The sequence below is a fragment of the Eubalaena glacialis genome, chromosome 18 (genome assembly GCF_028564815.1).
Source record: "Eubalaena glacialis isolate mEubGla1 chromosome 18, mEubGla1.1.hap2.+ XY, whole genome shotgun sequence".
Lineage (NCBI taxonomy): Eukaryota > Metazoa > Chordata > Mammalia > Artiodactyla > Balaenidae > Eubalaena > Eubalaena glacialis.
This window is the reverse complement of record NC_083733.1, coordinates 60,800,738-60,814,067: the sequence shown is the minus strand read 5'-3', so window position 1 is coordinate 60,814,067 and position 13,330 is coordinate 60,800,738. Positions and strand designations below refer to the sequence as shown.

Genomic DNA, 13,330 nt, shown 5'->3' with positions numbered 1-13,330 from the left:
GAGAGATGTGTGGCTACGGGAGACAAATTAGTGTATGCATTCCTCCCGATTTCCTTTGTTCTGGGAACACAGGTGACTGTGACAGCCCTGGTTCCTGTCCTGTGTTTCCCACGTCACACATTGGTGGTCTGCAGGACCTATATAGCCTGCAGTTAGATAGGAGTACTTCACATAAAAGTCCATATTTCTGGCTTCTTCCATTTGGAAGGGCTGGTGACCTCAGACCTGCACAACCCTGCAGGGTGACCAGAGGCTATGAGATGGGCCCTGGGCCTTCTAGTTTGCCAAAGTCCCCACCATACCCTATTGTCTCCCAGTTAAGGAAGCTGAGAGTCAGTTACTATTTATCACAGAGCCTGTGCTGAGGGCTTCTTACAGAGGAATGAAGAGAAAGGTAAAATATCTTGAACCCATGTCTCTGTTGAAAATAAAGAAATGCAGACTGGACTTCCCTGGTGGCACAGTGGTTAAGAATCCGCCTGCCAATGCAGGGGACATGCATTCCAGCCCTGGTCCAGGAAGATCCCACGTGCCGCGGAGCAGCAACTAAGCCCATGCGCCACAACTACTGACCCTGCGCTCTAGAGCCCGCGAGACACAACTACTGAGCCCGCAAGCCACAGCTACTGAATCCCGTGTGCCTAGAGCCTGTGCTCCACAACAAGAGGAGCCACTGCAATGAGAAGCCCGCGCACCGCAGCGAAGAGTAGACCCCACTCGCCACAACTAGAGAAAGCCCGCGCGCAGCAACGAAGACCCAACGCAGCCAACAATACATAAATAAATTTAAAAAAAAAAAAAAGAAATGCAGACTGGGTGACCTGTGGGCTTGGTTAATTATTTTACCTGGTTGGTCCAAGGGCCACTGAGTTTGCAACCTCTCCCCTCTCCTCACTCTCTCTTGTCTTGAGACTGCACCCTGGATCTGGATGAAGATGGCTCACTGGGCCTCCCCTCCCCAGAGAGAGACTGTGCCTGCGTCTGGCAAGTGCTCCATTATTCACATTGGATTAGGGTCCCCTGGGTCCCAACTCTGAGCTTCCTGTTGAATTGAGGCAAGAGAAGCTGTAATTATATCTCCCTCCTGTCTCCTACCTCTCAGCTGGCTCCGGTCTGGTTGCATCATGTCTGTGGGAGCCCCAGGGGAGACGGAGGACAGAGAGAGCCAAGGATGAGCTCGGGGTGGGGAGTGGGGGGGAGGAGGGATGCTGGGAGGGAAGTTGCCAGAAGGATTCTGGAATTTCACAGACCCAACATCCTTGCATCTTAGAACCTGAAATGCAAAGGTATCTAGAATCCCAGGAACTTGGAGGGCTGGAATTCTGGAGTCTTTGAACAGTGTGGGGCCAGGATGCTGGGGTCCAGCCCCCTTGTCGGGCTAGGATTCCGGAGCTCGGCACTTCAGGGGTGTAAAGATTTCTTGAGCCTGGACTGTTGGGATTTAGATCCTTTGAGCCCTGGGATCTTGGAGCTGGTCTCGGGGAATGGAAGCTGGGGAGAAGCAAGTGGGGCTGGCTGACCTGGTGCGGGGCAGGGAGTGGGAGGAAATGTCTGCCTGGAGAAGGAGGGGGTGCTGGGTGAGCCTGCACCCAGACTGAGGCTGGAAGGGAGGAGAAGCCAGAAGGGAGAAGCCAGAGCAGGTCCTGGGTGACCAGCCTGCAAACCAGATAACCTCATTAGCGGGTATGACTCCGTAGCACCCGCTTCTGGTTACCCGCTGCTCTTTCCTGCCACCCCCAGCTCTGAAGTCAGCTCTGGGGTCAGGCCCAGGCTGGAGTCAGAGCCAGGCCAAGAGGCAGAGAGGTGAACGCCTGGAGTAGTGCTTGCGCCCAGCAGTTCTCTCCCACTTCACCCCAAACCCCAGGGCTGGGGGCTGCCCCACCCAGCTGTCCTCCCTCCACACCCCACCCATGTGCTTGGCACTGAGGGGCCGGGGATAAGGGGTGGGGCAGCCCAGAGCCAGAAGGAGCCATAATCACGGCCATCACTTATTGGGAGTCCGGTTTCACAAGCCCCATCTCCCTTAATTCTCACGGTAGCCCCCAAAAGACTCTGTTTATCCCCATTTTACAGACATGGAAGACCGGCATGGAGAAGTGATGTCACCTGGTCAGCTGGGGCTTGAGGATGGAGTGGGAGGAGTCGATGGATGACTTCAGGAGGGGCTGGAGGGGTTCAAAGGGGGCCTTGAAGGACAGAAGTGAGGGGATCTCAGGTGAGGTGCACAGCCCAGGCAAAGGTGGGAAAGGAGCGACAGAGCAGGGACACCAGGAGCCGGAGAGGGAACGGCGGCGGGCAGAGAAAACTGGCCCCTAGCTGGAGCGGCTGGGACCTGCTAAGGAAGGATGGGTCAGGATGGACACACAGCGGCTTCTCACAGCAGTGAGTGGGCACAGGCGACAGGCGGGCCTGGCAGGCGTGAGCAGCTGGTGGCGTGTGTGGGGTACGAGGTGAGGCCAGCTTCCTCCCAGGGCAGGGCCAGAAGGACAGAAACCAGGGAGCCAGGAGAGGGTCGGGCGCAGGGCGGGCTGGCATCTTAGGTCAGGCAGGCCTGGGCAGACAGCAGGAGGTGCTGGCGGCAGGTGTGGAAGAGCCCATCCCGGTTCCATTTCCTGCCCTGGTTGGTGCTTGCCCTCTTGAGGACACCCACCCAGATGGAATGACTCAGCTGAGGGCCTGCCCAGGCTCCAGCTATGACCTTCCTCTCCCATCACTTGTCGCTTGCCGTTTGGGACCGCGCCCCCATCGGATGGTGCCCTCTGAGCCCCTCTGCGCCCCCAGCCCTTGGCACACGGTGAGTGGGTTAGGGTTCGCTGGATGAATAACAACACCAACGGTAGCTGTTTGAGGACTTCCTAGAGGCAGGCAGGGTGAATTCCGTCTCTGACCTTCCAACAACATCCCAAGGGCATGGCAGCCATTTGATGAAGAACATCGAGGCTTAGAGACCCACGTGGGCCAACACAGCCATAAAGAAACAGGTGGGCCCCAATAAACAGACACGCATGGACGCACCAGTAGACACAGATGCACAAAGAGACCTTAGAGGAAAGAATGCCCTCCACTGACACACACACACACACACACACATCACACTCACTAGGCTGATACGATGCTCGCTTAGGTCACACAAACCCACACATGAAGTTCACACATCCACAGTCCCTAGCACACCCCCTCCCAGGTATCCGTTCTTCCCCCCCTCCCAGAGCTGTGTGTCCATTTCCAGTTGTCTCTGGGCTGTCCTCTCTCTTCTGTGGCGCTGCCCCAGGGTCCCTCTGGGGAGGCCTGACTCGTGGCAGGGGGAGGTGCTGACTCACCCATCCAGAGCAGTTCCTTCCCACAGCTCTTCCCACCCCCGGAAGCCACCCCATCCCCAGCCCAGCCCAGCTGGGGTGACCTCTCACCCCAGGGCACCTGGGTGGAAGGGGAACGCTTTGTGCCCTTGTCGTGGGGTAAGCGTGTCCAACACTGGCACGAACCCCAGGGACCCTTAGTCCTCTCCTTAGGAATGAGTTACAGTTGCCACCTCTCCTGCCTGCTCTGGAGCCCAGAACTGATGCCAGGGTCGCCAGCGCTCCCGGCTCCCAGCGGCAAAGGTGGGGAAACTGAGGCCTGTGGGGGGGCCTGTCTGAGGCCCCGCTGGGCATGGGAGCAGCGTGGACTTTCTGAACGCTCAGCAGTGCCTGGTGGGGGCAGGAAGCCAGTGGGAGGGAAGTTCCAGGAACCAGAGCTCCACCCCCACCTCCTCCGGCACCCCTGCAACATCCCTGATGCAGAGACAGGACGCAAGCCTGCCAGGCATCATCCTTCATTAATGTGATAGAACTTCCTGAGTTCCCTCTGCTCTGCCTGGGATCGAAGAGAGTGAGGGCGGTACCACGTGGCCAGGAGGCCTGAGACACACACACACACAGGCGCCCTCAGAGTGGGGCTGAGTGGTCATTCTCGGAGCCCCTGGTGTGGCTGGAGCTGGGGCATCCATCCTGGCGGAAGCTGGGGGTGCCAGCTGGGCATGGGTGATAGGGAGATGGAGGAGGGGGAGGGGGGAAGGGATTGTGGTCATGGAGGCGGGGGTGGCATGGCGACGGAGAGGGGAAGTCTGTAGCTGCCCAACGTCCAGTCCTTGGGGTCAGGAGCATCCTTCCTGGCCTTGGATGGGATACAGTATGTACACAGGCTCTCTCCTTGTTACAAAGAGGGGTCTGGGATGGGCCACTGGCCATGGTCAGCCACCAGGCCCATGAAGCCCATTGTACAGATTAGGAAACTGAGGTCCACTGGCTTCCCATCCTGGCCTGGGACTATCCCATAGCAAGGAGGTGGTCGATTTGGGACAGAAACTCCAGTCAAATGGAGTGAGACCTTGAATTTGTCATCTCTGCATTTAAACTGACTCCCTGAAAAACAAGAGGTGTCTGAGAAGGTCTTTGAGGTCCCATCTGGCCCTTATGGGTTGGGAGGCTGCATGGGAAGCCATGGGCTCAGTGGCAACAGGGACTGGTGACCGCTGTGCTGGCGTCTGGGACACACAGGCTGATCACACTGGCTGGAGGGTGGCGGCTCTGCGGCTGGTGATGTGTTTGTGGAGGAGTGGGAGAAATTAAGGAACGGCAGTGTTGGAGCCCTGGACGGCTGTCTGTGGCTAAAATATTATTCCTTGAAGTCAAGGTCACCAGAGCTTGGCCTGAGGCCTGGGAGTGCTAGGGTGAGAGGCAAGAGGGCGGGAGGGTGCTCCCCTTTGATACTGAGCAGTGGAAATCCTGGCGGGGGGGCGCCGGTCCCCTACCAGCAGATGCCAAGTCTCTCCTCCCCCCACACCCCCTCCCCAGGGCTCATGGAAGGAGTGAACTGTGTCCAGGGAAAAGAAAGCTCAGTAGTGCCTGGAAAACACTACATCAGGCAGGAATTTCCTGGTCATTTCTCAATCCTTGGGCAATGTTCTAACCCCACGGGGCCTGAGCCCAGAATAGATGCCAGAAGCCACCCCAGACAGCCTTGCAGACTAGTCAACTGTGCCCCTCAGGTCCCGCCCAGGTCCCTGCTGGCAAGCTCCCAACTCCAGGGTGATGATGACTCAGGTGATCCCCACCCGGGCCGACGCTGGGAAGGGAAGAAAGCTGGCAGAGTCCTGAGTGTTCGAGGTGGCAGGTGGCTCGGTGATGGGGACCGTGAGAGGACACAGGGAGGGGGAGGTGGAGGCGGGAGATGGATGTCTTGGGGAGAGGGGATGGAGGGAGCGTGCCAGGGAAGGCGGGGACGGAGGCCAGGGCCCTCTGGAGAAAGCAGGGGGCGGGAACGTGGGGCAGAGAGAGGAAATGAAAAAGCCGGGGTGAGCAGGCAAGATGAGTAGGAAGGGAGGGAGGAGGGAGGGAATTAGGGAGAATCTGACACTCGGAGAGGGACCCAGCGAGCAAGACCCCGGAGAAGGAGCGAGGGGACAGAGGAGGAGCTGAGAGAGACCGCAGAGATGCAGTGAGGAGGGGCTGGGAAAGCAGAAACGCAGAGAAGGGAATAGACGGCTGTCAGGAGAGAGAGAGGGAGGGAGGGAGGGAGGCAGAGGGGGTGGACCAGGGAGGGGACAGAGACAGAGAAGGAAAGAACTAGGGGCTTGAAGAGGAAAAGACTAGACAGAGAGACAGATGTAGGGAAAGAAAGAAATAAGGGAAAGCGAGAGAGAGTACGGGAGCCTGGGGAAGACAGAGGGGAGAGAAATAGAAATAGACGGACGGTCGCACAACAAGAATTGCGGTGGGTTGACTGGGACCCTCCCTCCCCCCCACCTCCAACTGCAGCGAGGACCCCGGGGAGGGGAGCGCGGTGGTGGGCGTCGCAGGGGCGGACCCGGCTACCCCTCCGTCGCCACCTCCCACCGCGGGGACCCTGCCGGCCCGGGCGGCTGCGGGAGACCGGGGATGGCGGATTCGTGCCAGAACCTCACGTACGTGCGGGACTCGGTGGGCCCGGCCACCAGCGCCCTGATGTTCGTGGCGGGCGTGGTGGGCAACGGGCTGGCGCTGGGCATCTTGGGGGCGCGGCGACGGTCACGCTCCTCGGCCTTCGCGGTGCTGGTCACCGGGCTGGCGGTCACCGACCTGCTGGGCACGTGCTTCCTGAGCCCGGCGGTGTTCGCGGCCTACGCCCGCAACAGCTCGCTGCTGGGCCTGGCCCGGGGCCGCCCGGCGCTGTGCGATGCCTTCGCCTTCGCCATGACCTTCTTCGGCCTGGCCTCCACGCTCATCCTCTTCGCCATGGCCGTGGAGCGCTGCCTGGCGCTCAGCCACCCCTACCTCTACGCCCAGCTGGACGGGCCGCGCCGCGCCCGCCTGGCGCTGCCCGCCATCTACGCCTTCTGCACCGTCTTCTGCTCGCTGCCCCTGCTGGGCCTGGGCCAACACCAGCAGTACTGCCCGGGCAGCTGGTGCTTCATCCGTATGCGCTCGGCCGAGCTGGGCGGCTGCGCATTCTCGCTGGCCTACGCCAGCCTCGTGGCCCTGCTGGTGGCCGCCATCATCCTCTGCAACGGCTCGGTCACCCTCAGCCTCTGCCGCATGTACCGCCAGCAGAGGCGCCACCACGGCTCGCTGGTCCCCGGCCCCCGGGCGGGCGAAGATGAGGTTGATCACCTGATTCTGCTGGCCCTCATGACGGGCATCATGGCCGTGTGCTCCCTGCCTCTCACGGTGAGTCCCCTCGGCAGATCGGGGTGGGCGGTGGGCAGGAAGGCAGAGCCCAGCGCCATCCTCCGTCGTTTGTACCCATTTCACAGATGGGGAAACTGAGACCCAAAGAGGTGAGAGGCTTTGTCCAGAGTCAAACAACTCCCAACTTGCTGGAGAAATCTCCCCATTTGCTTCGGCCCCATTTGACTCCTTCTGACCCTTGTCTCCCCCTTCCACATCTCTAGCCCCCCAACCCTACCAATTCCACCCCCCACCAACCTTCTCCTACCCCTGCAATGATAATAAGATCCGCCATTCATTGCTCTCTGTCCACCCTGTGCTCAGTGGTTTAGAAATCCTTTCTCCGATAATCTCCAAAATGATCTTATGCATCTATTCCACAAGCATTTAGCAAGAAATGTGACGAAGTCTCTGCCCTGTCACCCTTTTTACAGATGAGGGGTGATGATATCTTTTGCCCATGATCACGCAGAGGCAGGTCTGCACCCTGGGCTCCTCTGATGCCAGAGTCTGATCTCCCCGCCACCATGCTCCCCACTTCCCCAGCCCCACCCATGAGTCTGCCCTTGGCATCTCCTGGCCTCGCCCCTTTCCTGCAGGAACTCCTGCCCTGCCCCTCCCAAATTGCAGCAGGGCCAACCTTGGTCCTGTGGCACCCAGTCATCCTGTCTATACTCTGGGCCTTGGTTTCTCTTTCTGTAAAACACAAGGGCTGGGCTAGATCTGAGGGTCATCAAACCTTTGGGGGTTACAGAGGACTCAGAAACTGGACACACACAGACACAGCCCTGGGACCCAGCCCTACCGCCCCATCTCTCTCCCTCTAGGGCTTTGCTGGCTGTCTCCTGGGGCTTTCTCTCCCTCTGCTCCCCGGACGCACTTGTTTGTTAATTTTCATCTTATCTTATTTCCTGCCCCTTCCAACAGGCCACCCCTCCCTCATTTCTGCCAATGAGCAAGTGGGGGGAGGGGATCGAGGGTGGGGTGTGGGTGGGGGCAGAGGACTCGTGGGTGCTGCTTGACACCCTCACTCTGCCCTCAGATCCGCGGCTTCACCCAGGCCATCGCCCCGGACAGCAGTGAGATGGGGGACCTCCTCGCTTTCCGTTTCAATGCCTTCAACCCCATCCTGGACCCCTGGGTCTTCATCCTTTTCCGCAAGGCCGTCTTCCAGCGGCTCAAGCTCTGGTTCTGTTGCTTGTGCCCGAGGCCCGGCCAGGGCAACTTGCAGACGTCCCTCTCCCAGCCGGCCTCGGGGAGGAAGGGCTCAAGGGCCCCCACTGCTCTCGGGGGGAAGGAAGGGAGCTGGGTGCATTTGTCAGCCTGGGGCGAGGGGCAGGGGGCACCCTTGCCTGTCCCACAGCCATCCAGCAGCACCGTGGGAACACCGTCCGAAGTGGGGTCCGCGACAGCCTGCTCCCTCTGCTGACATCTGCCCCGTGATCTCCTGCCCTGTCTTCCGGGAGCAGGAGCCAGAAATTCAGGGACATGACCGATGGCTGCGGGTGGACAAGCCCAGAGATGGATCCTGGAGCCCAGCCGGTCAGAATGTTGACCCCCTGGATTCAGGGGGTGATCAGCTGCTATTTCTCCTCCTTCAGGGTGGCCACGATGGGCTGTGGGAGGAGGGAGAGAGGGAGAGGAAACAATTATCCTGGAGCATAAAAAGAGCAGTTCTCTCAAAATATCCGGTGGCCTGGGTGGCCTGGTCTGGCCCTCGCTTTGCCCATCCATCTCACTGTCTAAATATTTAGAAGGCAGAAAAGTTCCCAGCAGCTTCTGTGCACTCAGGTCTCATCTGGTGAGGCTTCTGGCTCTGATCCTCATTCATTCAGGGTGCCCTGGATGCCCACCCCAAACCCCCGGCGGACAGCCCTGCCCTCTCCCAGTCCACTGCAAGAGCCACCCTCTCTCTGCCTCATGGGAGCCCAGGATTCTCCAACAAGCTCCCTGCTTCCCTTTACTTCTGATTCCCCATCAGACTTGGGAGGCCTGGTCCCCGCAGGGGAGGTGAAGAAGGGGAGACTGTTGCATTGTGGGTGACACCACTGGACAGGTGCCTGGAAACTGCATGGCTTGGTGAGTTGCAAGATGTGGATGGTGGGGCCCTGGGCTGGGGGAGAAGCTGGAGAATGAAGCGGTGGGAGGTACGGAACCCAGGGACGGCCCAAGAACTCAGACCTAAGTCCTGTGCCTGTCCCTATGCCCCCTCGCAGAGCATCACTTCACCGCCTGTGTCCTGGGAACTGCCACAAAAATGTCATTCATTCATTCATTCATTCAACAAATAGTGGGCGCTGACTCTACCAGGTGCTGGGGACACAGAGCAGTCTCGGCCCCACCCTGGACTCCTCTGGGGTGATTTCCAGCCTTCAGTTCCCCTTCTGATTGCTGGGGTGATGTCCAGCCATCCACCCCTCCCCCCTTCTCGTTGCCATCCCCTGCCCTCAGGGTTTTCCAGGAGTGAACATGAAAGGAAGTGGTACTTTTGGTGGTGGGAGGAGGTGAATGGGAAAGCCCCCAGACTCACCCCAAGCCCTGGGTTCCCCTTTCTCACTTGGCTTCAGGGTTAAAACAATAAATCTGCCCCTGAGGAGGGCTGGAGGAGTAGATGAGGCATGAGCTTCCTATAAAGACAATAGAGGTGGCTAAAGTGAGTCCTCCGCTCGTGAATTGCACCCTCCCGCTCCAGGCTGCTATTATTAGAGCCCTTCTACCCAGGCTGGAATCAAGGTCCGGAGAGGGCCATCACCAGCCCCAGGAGAAAGCTCAGCCTGCAGGTGGAGCTGGGTTTGTGAGGGTTCCAAGGTTGTTTTTTTTTTGGCCGTGCCTCGCTGCTTGCGGGATCTTAGTTCCCTGACCAGCCATGGAAACCGTGCCCCCTGCAGTGGAAGCCCAGAGTCCTAACCACTGGACCACCAGGGAAGTCCCTGGTCTATCTTTTTATCTCCTTAGCTCAGATCACTGCTGGGCTGATGAGTTTGCTTTGGTTTCCTTTTGCGTAGAATGGTGATCATAATCTAATACTTAGCTTACAAGGCTGTGCTGAGGATTAATTCCCCCGAAAAGCAATTTAGCACAGGGCCTGGAGTAAAGCCCACAATATGTGTTACTGTTACTGCCGTTGTTGTTGTTGTGGCTATTGTAGTGGTCTTTGGCATCTGGGCAAATGCGGTTTGAAAACACTTTTCTCCATTGTTTTGACTTCTTCCCACCAGACATTATGTTTCATTTGAAGGGGTGTCTGCGAGAGTTAAAAACAGGTCAAACGACTGCTTAATGGGTATGGGGTTTCCTTTTGGGGTGATGAAAATGTCCTGGAACTAGATAGCAGCAGTGGTTGTACAACATCGTGAATGTACTAAATGTCACTGAATTGTACTTTTTAAGATGGTTAAAATGGTACATTTTGTGTTATGGGTATTTTACCACAATAAAAAAAAATGTAATACGGAAAAAAAAATTGAGGAAGTTTAGAAACTTTTATAGCAGTCTTGCCAGAGTAATATTGTATCGCTTGAATTTATTTTTCATTTATTTTTAAAATATTTTATTTTATTTTATTTATTTATTTTTGGCTGCATTGGGTCTTCGTTGCTGCACGTGGGCTTTCTCTAGTTGTGGCGAGCGGGGGCTACTCTCCGTTGCGGTGCGCGGGCTTCTCATTGCGGTGGCTTCTCTTGTTGCGGAGCATGGGCTCTAGGCACGCGGGCTTCAGTAGTTGTGGCACACGGGCTTAGTTGCTCTGCAGCATGTGGGATCTTCCCAGACTAGGGATTGAACCCGTGTCCCCCACATTGGCAGGCGGATTCTTAACCACTGCGCCACCAGGGAAGTCCTGTTGCTTGAATTTAATAGTAAAAATTTGACTTGTACCAAAACAAACCAAAAAACAGTTCAAGAAACATCAGGTGGGGTCCGGTCTTTGTTACCAATCCTGGCCCAGCCTCAGTGGGAACCAGCCCAAAGGTGCCCCTGGAGGACCGTGCGGAAGGGATGGGATGGAGGGGCTGCGTTTCAGGCAGGAGTCGAGGTGGGGCAGGGCTGCCTGTCCAGGCAAGACCCCGGGGATGGGGGGCACGCTTGCCTCCTCTCTCTGTGCCGCCCCTGGAAGGTGGGTCAGTTCTGGCCTCAGCATTCGCTGAATGGCAGTGCAGGGCTGGGCTTTTGAACCCACAGCATCCTCACCAAAGGTGGGTGCCATTATCAGTCCTATTTTTCGGATGTGGATTAAGGGGAGGAGAGGATTAAGTGTTGAAGCTGGTTTTCTGCTGACTTTTACCCACCAGGCCTAACATCCAGGAATCTGCCCCCTCCTCTGCATCCCACTGTTTATCTTAGACCCCCCACCAGCTCTGGCCTGGATGTCTACACTGTCTGCCAGGGCGCGGGTTTTCAAACAACTCCCTCGGCCCCTCCAGGATGATTTGGAAGCTCCTCTCTTGGCTGGTTCCTGACCCCTGACTGCCCGGGTAGCCTCTCCGCTGGCTGCTATGGTCCTGTCTGGAGGTCCTGTCTGAATGGTTCCTCCCCTGCCTGCCGAGCTCCAAGGGCTCCCACTGCCCGGAGGCCAACTCCCACGCTCTCTGCTTGGCCACAGCAGACAACCGAGGTTTCCCCAAAGAGCCCATGACCTTTGGGGCCTCCACCTCTTAGCTCACTGAGCTCACCCTTCCCGTGAGAGTGTTTCCCCTTCTGCATCCATCAAAAGCTCCCTTGCCCTTCAAGTTCCTGCTTAGGCTATTCTTCCTCCTTGAAGACTTAATCACTCCTCTCAGGCGCTCTCAGCGCATCTGGGGTTCCACAGTGGTCCTCACTGCAGCCTGTTGTGGCACAGACGTTTGTTCATTCATTCAGCAGGCTCTGATTGAAGGCTTACTGTATGTCAGGTTTTGTCCGTATGATGCTGGGGACATGGCAGGGACAGACAGCCTTGGCCCTGCTCTCCTGGAGCTCACAGTTCAGAGTGGGCAGGGCTGGATGTTGGGAAGGGTGGAGTCTTGGGGGACATCAGGGAGGGCTTCTTGGAGGAGGAGATGGCTGAGCCAGGACCTGAGGATTGGAAGAAAGTGAAGCAAGTAAAGAAGGGTGTTTCTGTTGTGCTCACAGTTCTGACTCTGGCTTCTGATGCCTCCTTTCTTTCGTCTCATTCATTCATTCAACACACATTCCCTTGAGCCAGCTCTGGACCCACGGCTGCTCTGTGCCTGCTGGGGAAATAGCAGTGACTGACACCGCCTTGGCCCTACCTCGCTCACAATTCAGTGGTGGTGAGAATTTAATAATCACAGAAATATGTATTACAATAGGCCACAAAAATACAAATTTACAAGCCGCGGAATGTACCGAGAACACAGTGAAAGGGAGGCGCCCGCTCTGGTCTGGTGTTGGGGTCAAGAAGTGATACGCTGGGAACGGGTCTGTCTCCCTCAAGGAGACTTTATGCACTTTTATCTTCATTTCTTGATTCATTTCTGACTTTCGAGCACAGATGGAACTTAGGCATGCACACACATATACACCCTGGCCAGTCCCCGGGAGTTGCTGCTCTTGGGCCTTCTGTGGTCACTGCCCCACCTGCTGGCCACACTGGGCATGACACTTAGAAGTGGTTCCAGAGCCACTGCATTGGAGCTCCCCTCTGGGAGGTGAGGGGAACCTGGATTTCCCTCCTGTGGGCCCCAGTTGGGCACCTCCCGATGTGTCCCCCTGGTAGTCACTTTCTCAGGACAGGTTTTGAGCTGGCTCAGAGGATCTGTGAGCCTGAGTTGGAAATGACTTCCACAGCAAGCATCAGCTGATGCTTGCCCCTCCCTGCCTGCCCATGTCATTAGCAGCGCAGAGTGCCATCTCTGTGTCTGTGATTAATAAAGAATGGGAAAGGGAAGTCATGACTTTTTAATAATGCAGGCCATATGGGAGTAAAAGTCAAAACACAGGGCCCAAGGGGGAAAATAAACGACGGGGCAGTAGAGAACTGCAGGCAAAGCAATGCGGTGGTTAAAATCGTGGGCATTTGGGATGCGAATAATCTGGGGTTCAAGTCCCAGCTCACCCACTTCCAAGAAGTGTGGTGCTAGAGGTTTTAGCTGCCCCCCCCGACCCCCGCCTCCGTTCCTTTCAGCTTTTTTTTTTTTTCTGGCCACACTTCGCAGCGCAGAACTTCCCAACCAGGGTTTGAACCCGCGCCCCTGCAGTGGAGGGGCAGAGCCTTAACCACTGGACCACCAGGGAAGCCCCCTCCTGTCAGCTTTTGATGATAACTTATCTTGTGCTCATATGCCCACTGGGGAGGATGCATGTCATAAATGCATACTAAATTTTATCAGGACTCAACCTGGCCTGGGTGAGAAGTAAAAGAGACGATGTCTAAAAAGCGGCGCAATATTTTCTGATCCTCCTTTGAGAGACAATTACTATTCTCCATTTTGCAGACTGGTAAACTGAGGCTCAGAGAAGTGAAGTCACTGCTCCAAGGTTATCAGGTAGGAAGTGACAGAGGTGGGACCTGAGGCTTAGTGAGTGTACAGACACTGCAGTGGTCACGCTGGGTTGGAGCCCCCCAATTCTGTGAGTCACCAAAACCTATCTCTTCACAGCTATAAGACCAGAATTTTCCACAGGTATCCTGGCTGCTAAGAAGGCAG

General features: G+C 56.9%; 1 protein-coding gene across 3 annotated transcripts; it reads left to right on the top strand.

Moving 5' to 3' along the window:
* The first annotated feature begins 5,577 nt into the window (after positions 1 to 5,577).
* On the top strand, positions 5,578 to 10,131 carry PTGIR (prostaglandin I2 receptor). Of its 3 annotated transcripts, none has more exons than XR_009697832.1 (3): positions 5,578 to 6,683; positions 7,726 to 8,225; positions 8,665 to 10,131. XR_009697832.1 is itself a non-coding variant. In XM_061172954.1 (2 exons), exons 1-2 carry the CDS (start codon positions 5,916 to 5,918, stop codon positions 8,110 to 8,112), a joined length of 1,155 nt encoding a protein of 384 aa, XP_061028937.1. In that variant the 5' UTR covers positions 5,578 to 5,915; the 3' UTR covers positions 8,113 to 10,131. The 3 variants fall into 3 exon arrangements, 1 of the variants encoding a protein (XP_061028937.1); XR_009697831.1 differs by having other exon boundaries at positions 7,726 to 8,762; positions 8,900 to 10,131; XM_061172954.1 differs by having other exon boundaries at positions 7,726 to 10,131.
* The last annotated feature ends 3,199 nt before the right edge of the window (positions 10,132 to 13,330 follow it).